General features: G+C 35.4%; 1 protein-coding gene across 2 annotated transcripts in view; it reads left to right on the plus strand.

The window, feature by feature from the left end:
• LOC134538477 (protein bark beetle) overlaps positions 1-15,518 on the plus strand; it is a 238,572-nt gene that overhangs the window by 172,326 nt on the left and 50,728 nt on the right. For both annotated transcript variants that reach the window (XM_063379808.1, XM_063379809.1), the window contains exons 24-27: positions 2,200-2,350; positions 5,158-5,418; positions 9,295-9,552; positions 10,083-10,336. In XM_063379808.1, the coding sequence (XP_063235878.1) occupies positions 2,200-2,350; positions 5,158-5,418; positions 9,295-9,552; positions 10,083-10,336 (924 nt within the window). The remainder of the gene's footprint in view (positions 1-2,199; positions 2,351-5,157; positions 5,419-9,294; positions 9,553-10,082; positions 10,337-15,518) is intronic.

Genomic DNA, 15,518 nt, shown 5'->3' on the forward strand with positions numbered 1-15,518 from the left:
AGACATATTAGTGCTAAATATTTTTTTCTGTACACCAAGTTAGATTACATTATTTCAATGCTGTTGCTCCCAATCCCAATCCCGAAAATCCAAGATCTTTCCCGACCGAATCTCATCCCAAAGTAAAAATGCCATTCCTGTCCACTTCTAATTCCCACCAATCATTTTAATTAGGTTCCATACTCACATCACTATCATAACTATCATAAATTACAGTTTATAATGATTTGATTAGAACTTCAACTGTGAATTTTTGCCAAATTTCAAATCCCATATCAGTGAGTTTTGCATTGGTAGAACAGCTTTTGTGTGCAGTGTTTCAAAATGGTTGTGAATCTCATGAGGTAATGCTGGAATGGAAATAGCATGAGAAGTGCGATGCAAAGGATGCGACACACGAGCAAAATATTTTGTTATTATGAACACGCTGTGTTTACACAAACAAGAAACAAAAATCTGGATATTTCAAATGCACCACACATAAGTCAGCCATCAATGAGACAATAAGTATTATTATAATAGATTTGAAAGAAATATTTTTGTACCAAATTTAATGCACATTTGAAAAAAATTGCTCTGTGAACTTATTTCTAAGATATCACAGATCAATTTGAAAAACAAAGTAATAAAAATAAATGAAAAATAAAAGTATTGCCAATGCACCAGTCTAACTTTTTTTTTTTAAATTGTGATTCTCATTTCAGTAATGTCATGCCTGCGATTCAATGAAAATAGAAAATAATTTAAATCTGAATTTCTGCAATGTCTGCCATTTGTTATTAAAAACCTTTTTTGAGACAACCAATTGGTGGTTTACACTTTATATCATAGTGACACCTCAAGAATAAACAAAAAAGATGAATACGTAAACACACAGCTGATGTCAGAAGTTAAAGCATACATAGACATCACAGCACAGAGAATTCCATGGAAGGATAGTCAGAATTCTCTGTGCTCTCTGTCCATTTAACTTTTGAGATCACACCAATCATGCTATACTGCACTAATCAGCCTATATCCCACTAACCAACGGATACCCTACTAACTGGCTAACTGACCATTACCCCACTAACTGTTCGATAGTCTAATTTTGTTGATGTTTTAAAAAGTATTATTTACCCTGTTTTAAATTCAATGATTAAATACAATTTTATTGCAGTATATCATAGTAGAACTAAATTATTTTTTCCCCCTCTTGAAAAAGGACATGATACTCCTGAATTACCTACCTTTTCAAATTATGCAACAGTCTGCAAATTCATAATGGACAGGGGGTGAACAAATTTATATTTTATATTAACATGCACTTCTCAGTGAACAAAATCAGAGGTAGAATAAAATACAATATTTTATTTTAGAGTATAACTTCATAGTAGAAGGTTTTCTGAGTACATATTGGCAATTTATTTTGCAGTAAACTATTATTTTAGTTATCAGCTAACAGTGTCTATATAATCAACACATAAACACTGCAAAATGTTTTCAAAAAAAATGTAAATCAAAACTATGTGCCCTGCTTTAACACATAGTGTCTGTGAGAGAAACTGTTAGGTTTTTCCTCTCCATGAAAATAAATAAATCTGGCCTTTTAGTTTTCTTTGCCGTGGATAGTTATAGGCTTTCACAAACACGTTCTTACCACGTACCACTATCCTTACATTGTTATAATACGTAGAAACATGAAAACTTTACTCTTTTTTTAAGCCTCTTGCTTCCCGGGGCCTCGACAAAGCTAAATCCCGAACCAGCTTCGATAGTTGATTTTGTTCACGACAACTCGTTCAACATAGCTTATTCCATTATCAGTACTGTTTGTTTACAATGTGTGTCCCACAGTTGACAGTGGCGCTTCAACCGACCGTCACTTGAACTGCTTGGCTCCGTCCCATTTAAAATCGTTCATTGGGGCAGGAATTAAAAACATAATTTCCCTACACACATTTTTCCCAAAAAAAAAAATTGGTGTTAAAATGGTTGTTTGATAAAATAATTAACAATACAGAGTTAGCTTTTCACACAAGTGAAATGACATCAGTAAAATGAATAATCAAAAAACAAATTTGGCTGAATGATAGGTGTACATACAGTTATCCCGTTGTAAGGTGATGACTTCTACCTGGTATAAGTCACGTGTCTGTTTATATTATTTTGAATGGGCCTAATTTTGACTTTTTTTTTTTTCTTTTCTTTTTTTTTTAGGTGATGAAACAAAGTTCGAAGACTGCAAAGTACGTCTGAACGGCCAGCGTTACGGGCACAGGGAAGAGTGTCCATGGAACGGTGACTTTGTGTTCATACACTGCGGGGAAACGAACGTCGACCACCCGTTCCAATTTTGGGGTGGCATCAGGTGACGTATACCGAATTGGCTTTCCAATTCAGTTCTTCATTTACCTTATGTCAATATCTGGAGGACCTAGCTTTGGTCAGAGGAATCAAAAAAAAAATTACTTTATGCATGATTATGTACAGCTGCATTTAAATTCAATTTTTAAAATTGTTTTTAAACATTTAACTGAAAATTTCTAAAACATTTTTTGATGTGACAACGTCTAATAAATCGATAAACGTCGGCTGCACGCACAAAAAAAGTGTCCCGTAATGCACATTGTCCCGTTACGCTGTGTCCCGTTACTCTCATTGTACGCTTGCCCCACATCTATCTCTCTTCCACTCGATTGGAACAACCATCGATTTGACTTTTTCGATGCACATTAAACTTGAAACACTCCCATTCGTTTCCTACTTTTCCTATCATCGTCCTATCCTTAACAGAATAACACAGATTGGAAGAAGTTAAATAGCAAACATGTATAAAAGTTATAGTTGAAATAATCTCGCCGTTAAAGTAATAAACATATTTGAATTAATAAGTGCAAATAAAAGTAAATTTATCAGTTAAATTGCAGATTTCATTTCACTCCTTCTTTGTATCCCTACAAAAATAGTGATGATTCAATAAAAATGATTCACCTTTATTCATAAAAGTTTGCAATCATTTCATCAATGTTTTCTTATTGCGTTGTCACGTTAAACTATCGTCCATAAACCGACTTTACAGACAACCAATTTTTTTAAGTAAAGATAAACTTTTACAGGTATTGACACCAGAAGTTGTTGTTCACTGGTGAGGATCGTTGGTTTATTGTTGTTTTGAGTTTCATACCTCTTAAACATGCGAACAGGATTAGTGATTAAAATAAAGCTAAGTGGGTGCAAAATTTTCACTTTTCAAAAAACAAAAGTTATAAATTCTTTTTGGCTTGGAGAAACTTTGCTTCTATAGCCAAAATGATTAGACATAAACTATTCTAGTGATGATTTTAAGTTATTTTTTACTATATTTTAAATTTTTTGATTGTGTTTTTATTTAGCTAGAATTAGTTACAAAAAAAAGATATTGATTATATATTGCACAGAAGCCCTGTTCGGACAGCTAAGTCATTCGGTAGTCATATATGTAATTACTCATCAATGTGTTTTGAAACATTAAGCTGTGTTATGATTAAGTTGAGTGATTTCAGTGTATCTGTTTGCCTGTCTGCACGGAGCATAACTGAAAGAAGTAAACTCACACCTTAACTTGTAGGTAGATTTTGAATAAAGACTGCTTATTTTAGTGTTACCATGCTGTGCCTTCCAGAAAATTTTTATAAAGTTTTTGGTTTCAAGGTCATTAGACCCCAAAACCATCAACACGATAACTGCTGTAAATGTGCACAAATCACTTCCAAACTGATACATATAATACAGCAGTGGAAAACCTCTGTCGAGTTCCTTAATGGGCAACATCTGACCAAAGTGGCAGTAATGGGGAAGGTTTTATGAAAAACAGAAAAATTGCCATAACTCTCATAATATGGCAAACATGTAATCCGTTTGAACGTATTATAACTTGGAGTAATATCAAAAACATTTCTCTAAATAAATATTTGATATGACCAACCATTACTGCAAGGGGTGGAAATAAACAATTCATAACTTCCTTAGAAGGCTAACCATTGAATCCATTCAAATCTTATAATTTTTATCTTAAACTTTTGTCTGAAACCGTTTTTGATAAGACAAACCATTGCTGAAAGGGGTTGAAAAAAAACTGTGGTATGAATATAAAAATACTTATAATAATTCCTGTACCATGTACACTACTAAATCTGTTATTATTTATAGACCCTAAAATATTATTTACAACTTTCAATTGAAATAATTTATTATACAACCAACCATTACTGTAAATGGTGGAAAAAACAGAGATAGATGGATAAAACTTAATTATGCCCTTAGTAGACATGAATCAAATCAAATTGTTTGTAAACCTAATAAATATTATTTAAACTTTTGTCTGAAACAATTTTTTATACAAATAAAATCCATTTCGGCACAGCCTACAGGCGTAGGTAGATTTTTAAGTACCTATTCTTTCTGGAAACTTCTATAAACTCTTGGAACATTTTAAGAACTTAATGTAACCTTCATAACAACCTACATGTTCACCAGTATTCAAAAAGATATATTTAACTTTTTCTCATATTCCATGCAGCGAAAATATTTTGAATATTCTAACATAATGCATCCAGCATGAATGAATATCATATTATGCCTACTTTTGAACTTCAAACACTATTTTTATCCCTTGCACTAATATGTGATTGTATAAATTTTTTTGAATAAAGTTTAAGGTAACATTAAAATGTTTATTTATAAATTGTGACGAATTTGATAAAGAAAGTATTTTTTTTTTTAAGTTCAACACCTGTTTTTATGGTAATAGTTTGTTTCATCAAAAATTATTTCATCCTTAGGTTTTAGATAAAATTTAAGCATTTTACAATAAATTATAATGGATTTGATAGTATATCTAATGTAAAAAAGTAATGTTTTTCTAACCTTGTTATTTCCACCCCGTGCAGTAATGGTTTCTGTTATCAAAAAGTCACTGACGAACAAATGTGCGTGTTTCATTGCCTACATTTTCTTAAATGTACGAATAATTTGCTGAAATAAACTGTTAAGTTCACAGAATCCTGGTCCCTTCTGTCGAAAAATGATCTGACCTACGTACATTTCAGATCAGGAACTTTCCTTGTGGTGTCTCATCGTGCATGTAGGTGTCGTGCGGTGTGTGATCGCAATCCACCAGTCGTGTCGTCCCTGCAGGTTCGCCCACGGGCAGTTCGAGCAGAGCCTGTACGAGAGCCGCGTGCACGACACTGTGACGCACCAGACCACCGGCCGCGCCGACTCCGTGCTGGAGTGGCTGAACCTGACAGGGGCCGGTGTGCTGCACAACGAGAAGTCCCCGGCCATCCTCGGCGTGTCCCAGTCCCCGGCCGTGTCCAGCGTCAACGTGAGCCGTTGCGCGTCGCACGGCATCGCGCTGGTGTCCCCCGTGGACCACGCCCGCCTGCTCTTCAACAGGTCGGCACGCACGCACACACACAAATGCAACACACGCACACAACACACGCACAACACACGCACACACATGCACGCACACAACACACACAACACACTCAACACACACAACACACCCACAACACACACAACACTCACGACACACACACAACACACGCAACATACACACAACACACGCACACAACACACACACAACACACGCACAACACACGCACGCACACAACACACACAACACACTCAACACACACAACACACACAACACTCACGACACACACACAACACACGCAACACACACAATACACACACAACACACACAACACACATGACACACACCCAACACACACAACACACGCAACACACGCAACATATGCAACACACACACAACACACACAACACACACACAACACACACACAACACTCACAACACACACACAACACATAGTTTTCTTGGATAGTCGCTCAGACTTGCAGTACGCAGAACCGTGTCTCAAGTATTCTCTCATTTATTGTCCATGAACACAATTTCCACCACTTGATTTCATATGTTCTGTGTTTTGTACCTAACATTCTAGCCTGATTCTTTTAAAAAAACAATTGTCACTTTATTTGGTTTCGTAATACATGACAACTGTTCATGGGATATTTTTGCTAATTTAGCATGTTTTAAAAAAATAAAAAATAAGTTCCTTATTTAACAGGAAAGTAAAAAAATATATATAATTACATTTAAATAGGTTAAATTTTAAATTTACATTTATAAAATACATACTAGGAGGAGTTCATGCAAAATATTCGTATATTTCTACTTACATAAGTTTTATATCTTTATCAATTTTTCCTCGTTCGATTCTAAATTCATTCAAAACCCAACTGTGAATATTGTTTCAGTACATCAGTATTTATTCACCGTTTGGTAAAACTTCATGTGATGAAAGTCATGTATCTGCTATTAATGGGTATATATTCTTCTTTGTATAAGAAAACTACAGCAAGGACATCCTAACTCTTTAATAAATGTTGAAGAAGACTTGCATTGATCACCTTGGTTAGCTATCTGTATTATTCTTCATGCCATGGGCAATTATGGTTAAGTGAACATGTTACTATGCCTGTGTGAATTAGACATCTGCGAATTGTGATTTTTCAGTTCAAATCGAATTTCAAAAAAAATTCACGAGTTTCAAATTTTTTTTTAATCGAATTTGAGAATATTTATTAAAATAACATAGATCATTAAAAAAAATTTAACATACCACCTTTGAAAAACTTGTCGCATAATTCACAGTTTAAATCAAGTAACTAAAATTAAAGTGAGACTATATTGAAGAAGCACAACCAGATTCTCAAAAATTTAAAAAAAAAAAATTAAATATTATATGTCTGTAGCACTAACATAAAATCATACTAATTAGGTACTGTATTTTGTAAATGTACAGACTGGCAATCATTAGTGTGTTTGAACGTTTGACAGTTTTAGTTGGTTATTTTATAAAGTGGAACATGGGTATGCACATTATTTACAGTAAAACTTATTTCCACTTTTCATGGGGTCAAAGTAAAAAAGTTTAAAAAGCGGGAAAGTGTAAATAAAGGAAAGACTAGGGGTGAGCCGATGCCGATTGCCGATTATTAAGATCGGCCGATTTTGGTCATTTTGACATTTGCATGATCGGCTTCATGCATGCTGATCCTTTTTGCCGATTACAGCTTTCTGAAGACAAAAAAAATCTCTACGTAACACAAAAGCGCTGACATATTTTTTGCTTCAGAACTGTTGCTTGACGTTTTTTAATAACATTTACGTTACTTACGTGTTTTAATCTTTTCTGCAGAAAACAAATTAAGTAAAGTTATTCTTAAAAAATAAACGTATTCATGAAAAGTACGTTTGTTAAAAAAGATTAAAAAAAGCACACCAAACCATTTAATAAGTCATGCATAGGGGCCTGTTCTTTTCGCGATCGCGATTAAACGACGATAAACGCGAAATCACCGTAAAATCCTTTTTTTACGCGAAATTGCCATAACACAGTGTTCTTACGCGAAATTTAGTATGTATTAAAATGCGAAATCGCAGTGTTTATACGCGAAATTTAAATACTGGCTAAAAGACTTGTCTCGTCACTGGTAAACAAACAAAGCAACATGGCCGCCACTGAACATTAGTCATAAATGCACTAAAGCAAACTAAAGCTTACGCACGCTCACCTTATAATGTTAAACTCAAAAATTTACTGTAAAAATACGCAAAACTACAGCGTTTATTTTCCTTTCCGGCATAATGTTTGGATTGATAAGACAAACAGGCGAAGTTTTAAAGCCTACGGGCACTGACGTCAGCTTGGAACAGCGACACCGGATAAATAAAAAAGCAAGCAGATGATTGGGCAAACGGTGTTTGGAACAGCCTTACGTGAATTGTGTTTTGAATTGTTCATTTTATTTTCCCATTACTATTTAGTGAGACAGTAGTGATAAAACTTTGAATACGTGTTACGTGTTTAATACATTTCTTATTATCTCTTTTTGATTATGAAGTCCCATTAAAACATCAAAAAAAGATATTTATATCATACAAATGACTTAACCTCAACAGTGAACGTCGGTATACGACAAACTCACGAGGTATGCTATATCATATACATATTTGTAAGAAATGAATATTCATTATTTGGAAGTGATAGTATTCGAGGTCGAAACAAATACCAATAATAAACTATTCGTATTCACCCAGGCACATTTTACACAATACACACCTTACGGTGTAGAACGTACTCAATATCAGCTAGAAGCCTTTGTAAAAATAACTGCCGTTTCCTTAACATTTTAGTGGTACGTTAAAGTTTATGTATGATTTGTAACTTGTATTCCAGAAAATCGAAATTCAACAAGAAATTAGAAAGATGATTTAAACTAATCATATTCACACAGGTCTACTACACACCTTACACCATGGTGTTTCAGGTTCGATTCCCGGCAGGCTGCCACTTAGGTTTACAAGTGGGAAACACAGTGCAGACCTGCCAACTCTAACGATTTTGGTGTGAGGCTCACGATTTTAAGGTCCATCTCACGCCCTCACGCCAAAATAGTGTTTCCTCACAATTTTTCGGGGCCCTAAGATTTTGTTTGTAAAAGTTACAAAACAAGTTTTACGAAAGCTTACAGTAACGAGTTTCCATCAATACTCGAGTCACGTAAAGGAAGCAATTTTGCATTTTGTAGCGTGTGCCGTGCTGATTTTTTCTTTCTCGCATAGTGGAAGAGGAGACATTGTGAAACATGTCGCTACAAAAGAAAACACAACTAACACGTGAAGTGTATTGCTTCCAATTAAAAAAAATGAATTTTGCTGTGAACAGTGATAATAGTGTTACGCGAGCAGAATGTTATTTTACATCTCTTTTAGTTGCGGCCCTGCATGATCACTACACGACAGCGCTAAAATTGTGTTCGACCAAATTTAATCTGCAACCTGTAATTTGTTGAAATTAATTTCGAAGTAGAGACCATGTAACATGTGTGCAGGTGTGTCACCTAAATTTAAAGATTCTCATGTGTTGTTTTATTTTATATCTAACCTGTAATTATGGGCCTGAAAATTCTTATCGAGGACCTCATGATTTTTAAAATTTGAATGTTGGCAGGTCTGATGGTGCACATTGCCTTGAGCCAGTGGGTTTTCCAATTTTTTTTTCATTCCATCAATCTTTCATTGTTCATCTCGTCACCTCTCATCATCTGTGTGACCCAGTTGGAGACGAGGTTTGAAACCTTAGTTCGTGACAGTCACGCGGCAGGATTCAGCGCGCTGTGCTACTGTCGAGCGAGTGCCAGGAGTTTACACGGCATGATGGACTAGTGTTGGTGGCCCTGCAGGGTGGAGCACTCCCTGGGCGTGGGCGTGCTGGCCGTGCTGCTGACGGGCGAGGGCCGGGAGGCGGGGGAGAGCTCCTTCGCCCCCCTGCGAGGCCTGATGCTGCCCTACCACGTGTTCAGCATGATGGACGCGTGCGACCCCGCCAAGGTGGTCACCGTGGAGGAGCGCGTGCTGCTCTACTTCAAGTACGACAGCAACCCCGTCAACTGCGTCAAGATATTCAAGAGCACCTACAACTCCAAGCCGTTCGGCTTCAGGTCGGTCCTGCACCTCCGCATTTTGTTAGTTCTCTGTTACGTGTTCGCTCGTCTTGAGTTCCTTTACATTGTATCCAACATAACATTAACACTATCTTGCATATTACTAGTTTTAATTTCAAATGCAATTCTTTTTTTCGTAGTAATTTGAACACCCTACTTAAATTTTTTTTAAACATTGAAGATTATTTATCTAATTAGACAGTGGCAGAAGCAAAAATTAATAAATAATTATCCTGGTTCTTTTATACATTCATACAGTTATATTGTAATCATATGATTATTTACATTGTCATTATTATGTCTTTTCATTATTTATTTCACTAGTTTGAATATTGATTCGCACCAAAAAAATTGTATTTTATTTTGACTATAAATTTAATTTAATTATCCTTTCCATAAATTTTCATTATTGAATATGTTTTATTTTTATTTATTTATACTTAGTTCCCTGAAAACTGTTTACTGCGTAGTTATTAAATTAGTTTTAAGGGTAATGGATATTTTCTCTTAAACCTGTTTTGTTATAGGCTGCTGCAGTTCAACCTGTTCAACTCGACTGGCAAGCCTGGTCGTCCGGACAGCATCACCATCTATGACGGCGATATCTACAACGTCACGGCCCGCGTCATCGGTTCCATCGAAGTCGGGAACTCCGTTGAGAAGAAGTTCTTCCGCACAAACTTGCCAAGCATGAGCGTACGGCTGTTTGCGAACGGGGCCAGCAGCGTGCACGGCTTCATAGCGGAAATAGTTACGCTGCCCATTTCCGCCATTGGCTTCAGTGAGTTTCACATTATTTATGGATCCTTTAAAATTACAGTTATTCTGCCCTGTGGAGACACAGAATACGTATTTGCATTTTGTATTAACTTGTTCAAAAACAATGTAAATACAGTAAAACACCGTTTTAACGAATTTCATTAGAGCGAACAATTCATTACTACGAACTATGCCTTTGGTCCCGTCAGACGTCCATATAACATAACGTAAAAAAATTTCACTAGTACGAATTTTCTCGTTCAAATTTTTTAAATATTCTATAAATATTCATTTGAACGAACACTTTTCTGCCCGGCACGGTAAACGACAAACGGATAAAATCGTCGCCATTCACCCACAAACTGCCATCTTATTTATTTTGATACGCGCCATAGATGACTGCAATGGACTAGTGTTGAAATTAATGCACAAAACTAGTGTAGCGACTAAAGCGCTGCATTGTGGTGTTCGCTGACATTACTCTCTGTTCTATGCTCGCACTACGTGTTTAACCGATGCGAAGTGCTACATCATAAAGTATTGCTACACACACATCTCTGGTCGTTTTCTTGTTTATTGTTTGAGAAACGTGCGGTAGCCTACAACTCACATAGTTTCGGTTCCCTAGCACGTTCGTGCAACTTCGGATTTCTCTCAAAAATTGAAATTATAAAAATCGAAGGGTTGTGTTAGGTTAGTCACAACATGCTTGATATTCTGATTTAGCGGCTGAAGGGGCGTTAATACCAAAACGCAAAACTTCGGAAATCTTCGCAAATTCTTGCAGGGAACCGAAACTACGTGAGTTGTAGGCTTCCCAGAAACGTGGCTATACTACATGTCGATGGCTTAGAATGAAAACCTTGTATCTCAATTTTTGACGAAAATGCGTTTTTAATTTTATTGGGTAGAAAACCTCGTATCTCACAGAATGTTGGGCTGGAAAAAAAAATATGTGCATCCTACTGCTTTCTATCGGGGAAAAAAAGAACCACGTATATCAGTAGCACTCCATATTGTAGAGAGAAAACCACGTATGTTCGGCAAGTTTGTTTGGTCTGTATTCTTATGTTTTTGAAGTTGTTCATCAATTTATCAGCAGTTTTACTGTTCAGTCAACTACTCTTAGGTAAGCCAGTAAGTTATTTCTTGTATTGTGATAATATTTCTACCTAATTGTGCATAATATAAAAGCAGTTTTATCATTGAAAACCTAGTACATTTTATATTGTCACTGCAGTATTTATGAAAACATCGTACATCACATATACGAGGTTTTCACTTTTAACTGAATAGAAACAAGAATGATATCCGCGTTTTTCTTTCAAGTTTCTTAAGGTTTTTTTCAGTTAAATTAAGAAATTATTAGTTAAGTTATGGAAATAAATGGCTGAAAGCAATATAAAATCTTTTTATTGCAGGACATGAACTCTAGAAGTAAGTTGCTGGTCCAGTTGGCTATCCAAATGCAAGAAGACAACAATGTTCAAAATAAAGAGATTTGTAGCTCTTCAAATAATGCTGTTATTCTTTTTTTATTAACATTAATTATCAATCAGGATATAAGGTGGAACTTTTTTGACGATTTAATTATAATTGTTTTGATCGTGCTTATGTACTAGTGATCATCAAAGAAAACAGATCACAGAACTAAAACACTACCCAGTTTAATAATTTATTGCAATGCATACAACTGATAACCACAATAATGTGTTAATGTTAGTCTTCACAAGAGTCTGACAGGCTAAAATGTAACCGAAATTGGCCAATTCAGAATAATGCTGGTGTATGTATACATTGATAATGATTGTAGATGAAGATTCTTTTTGATACGAACAATGAAAAATTTACATTTCACAGAACACTCAAAAAGTATCACCTTATTCTGACAGAATAAAATTAATTACATTATTTACTAATAAGTTTTAATGTTACAATCTGATTATTATTATCGTCTCTTTCAGAAGTTAAAGGAAATGCTGACAGTACTGATGAACACAACTCGGAAGCAATTGGATCCACAGAAAAAATAGGAAAGTTAACAGGACACGAATTAATTCCTGGCACTGTGTCCCGTGATGGCAGCTGTTCAAATACAGGTAGACAATAATCAGTTTGATGTTCTTACCTGAAACTCTTACACTTTACAAGAATAATGCAAGATGAAACATTATTAATGTAGGTAAGTAGTAAGTAGGCCTACTTTTAAAATTATTAAGGCAGTGATTTTTTGTATGTTCCAGAGATCCATGTTGAACACATATTATGCTCAGAACATGAAACATCTGAACATAATTATGCTTCAAATCCAATGGAAGGATCAACCAATCCTGCAAGTTTCCAAATGACAGAATTCATTGTGGTTCCTTGTGGTGAAGAATATATTTTACAGCCAATTTCAAAGTCATCAGAAAAGAACTCACCTAAAATAAACCAAGATACATCATGCGATGATGGAATTTTAGACCGACAGATGTTCTTGGCAGAAGAAAATAATTTTTTATTGTCAGATGAGAATATGCAATATAATGATTGTTCTGATATAAATGTGATGTCTGAAGAATTGTCGATGGAAGACATTATTGATTTAGAAGTACATTTGCCTTTAGTAGAGGAAAGTATTGCAGAATGTGGTAGGTATGGAATTACCTTTCATTAACAATGTAGCAAATGAGCAGGAAGAAGTATGCAGTGAAAAGACAAATATAAAAGAAATCACACATGATGAAATAGAAAATAAGTATCTACAATCTGATTCTATAGACAATATTATGCAAGACACTAGACCAAATGACAATGGTGCTCAGACACATTCTGAACAAAACAATAATGAAAATGTTCATGGACCAAACAGCAGTAAAGTAATACCAGGGAAAAATAAACGTAATGCGAAAAGAAAGAAGCATGCATGGGCAGCAGAGAAGAATAAGTTTAAAAGAATGATGGGACAGGCATACTGTGGGAGGAGAAAGAATGATGCAGGAAAAAGTGTTTTCAATGTAAGTCGGGCTAAAAGAGAACTGAAACCACGGTGTTTGTGCTGTTCTACAAATAAAATATCAGTGTTCCAATGCACTAGATTAACAGAAGAAAATAGAAAAAAACTTTTTCAAGATTTTTGGAGTTTGAATTGGGGAGAGAGACGCATATTAGTGAAACAGCTTGTCAACCACAGAACTGTTGCTCAAAGAAGAGTGAATTCTTTGGAATTTCGCCGTAAGGGATCTTTATATTAGCACTTACGGATTGGTCAAAATGAAGACAGATTGAGAGTATGCAAAACAATGTTTTTGAACACGCTGTCTTTAGGAGAGTGGATGGTTTCAAACTGGGTCGTAGATTCGCCTGAAGGTCAGGAATGTCAGGAAGTCGACAGACAAGAAGAATCAGAAGATGATGCAGGAGAAGGAAACTGTGAAGGAGGTCTAACTAAGTCAAAAACAGGTGAAAACAGACAGAAGAAAGACAAATATGATAGTAGTCATAAAAATATTGTTCGTGAATTCTTTAGCCGCCTCCCAAAATTAGAGTCACATTATTGTAGGAAAGATACAAAAAAATTGTACCTTGAGCCGAAGTGGCAGTCTAAGGCTGAACTTTTCAGACAATATCAGTCGTATTGCAAGTCAGAAGGGAAAGAGAGTTTGTGTGGAAGTATTTTTACATTTTACTCTGTTTTTGAGTAATTAAATCTTGGTTTATTTTCACCTAAAAAAGATCAGTGCGACGTTTGCTGCTCGTTTAACAAAGGAAATTTGGCTCAAGAAGAATATGATGCTCATGTAGTCAAGAAAACCAAAGCACGACAAGAAAAAGAGACAGACAAAACAAGCAACAACACTACAGCTGTGTTCACTATGGATGTACAGGCAGTACTTTTATGCCTTGCTTTAAAAGCATCAGCTCTGTATTACCGATCAAAATTGAAAATCCACAATTTTACAGTTTATAACCTAAAAACAGGTAATGCCTTCTGTTATCTTTGGGACGAGACAGAGGGAGGACTTACCGCTGATGAATTTTCTAGTATTATCAGTCATTTCATTTCCACTGAAGTAGACAAAAGTATTTATGATGGTGTCATTTTCTACAGTGATGGATGCACCTATCAAAATAGGAACTGTACCTTATCTAATGCACTTCTCCTTGCATCTTACGAAACAGGTCTCACAATTACTCAAAAGTTTCTTGAAAAGGGCCACACACAAATGGAGTGTGACTCCATACACAGCACCATAGAAAAGAAACTACGAAATCGGGAAATATATTCACCAGCTGGATACATCGAAGTTTGCCGCACAGCTCGTATACACCCAAAGCCATACAATGTACAGTACCTCTACCATGATTTTTTTAAAAAGTACAGCACTTTAAATTTTGTGTCCTCCATTCGTCCAGGCAAGAAGAAAGGAGACCCTGTGGTAACAGATCTGAAGTGTATCGAGTACTCACAAGATGGTAGTATAAAAGTTAAGCTTGACTTTTCAGATGAGTACTCAGACCTGCCTCGACGGATCAAACAGCCGACAGACATTGTTTTACAGCCACTGCATAAAACAAAACTTCCTCTGGAAGCGAGTAAATTCCAACATCTTCAAGAAATGAAAGGAGTGTTGCCCAGAGAAGTTCACGTGTATTATGACAGACTGCCACATTATATGAAAAATTCAAGCGCGGTTTGCAGTTCAGAGGCTTTGTGCACTTGTGTAAAGAAATTTTTTTGAAGCTGGACACACTCAGTTTGTCACTGGGAATACTAGTGCATTGTTCACAGAAATTGTACATGAGTACAGAATATCTTGTATTTTCCTCTTAAGTCTTCTTCATTAAGTGTGTATTCTAGCTCAATAAGTATTTTGTTTTTGCATCCTTCTAACAATGTGTACTTTCCCTTTAAGTAGTTTAGTTATTCCTTAAGAATGTACATGTCATGGCTTAATAATTATGTGTATCGTACAATAGGTAATTGTAATTATGTTACATGTCATCTTCATGCCTTCATATGACTTGCATTAAAATTAAGTAGTGTTTACTAGTCTACTATTGTTATAAACTAGCCTACCTACTGTTTATATTTTCTTTCCTTAAACGATTTCTCCTTAAAAAGGTATTTTATGACTCATTTTTGAAAAAACCTACTATGCATTTTATTGAATGTGATGTTTATTTTAATTGCCACTTTGTTAACTTTCCTGCCATGTTTC

This window comes from Bacillus rossius, chromosome 13 (genome assembly GCF_032445375.1).
Source record: "Bacillus rossius redtenbacheri isolate Brsri chromosome 13, Brsri_v3, whole genome shotgun sequence".
NCBI classification, from domain to species: Eukaryota; Metazoa; Arthropoda; class Insecta; order Phasmatodea; family Bacillidae; genus Bacillus; species Bacillus rossius.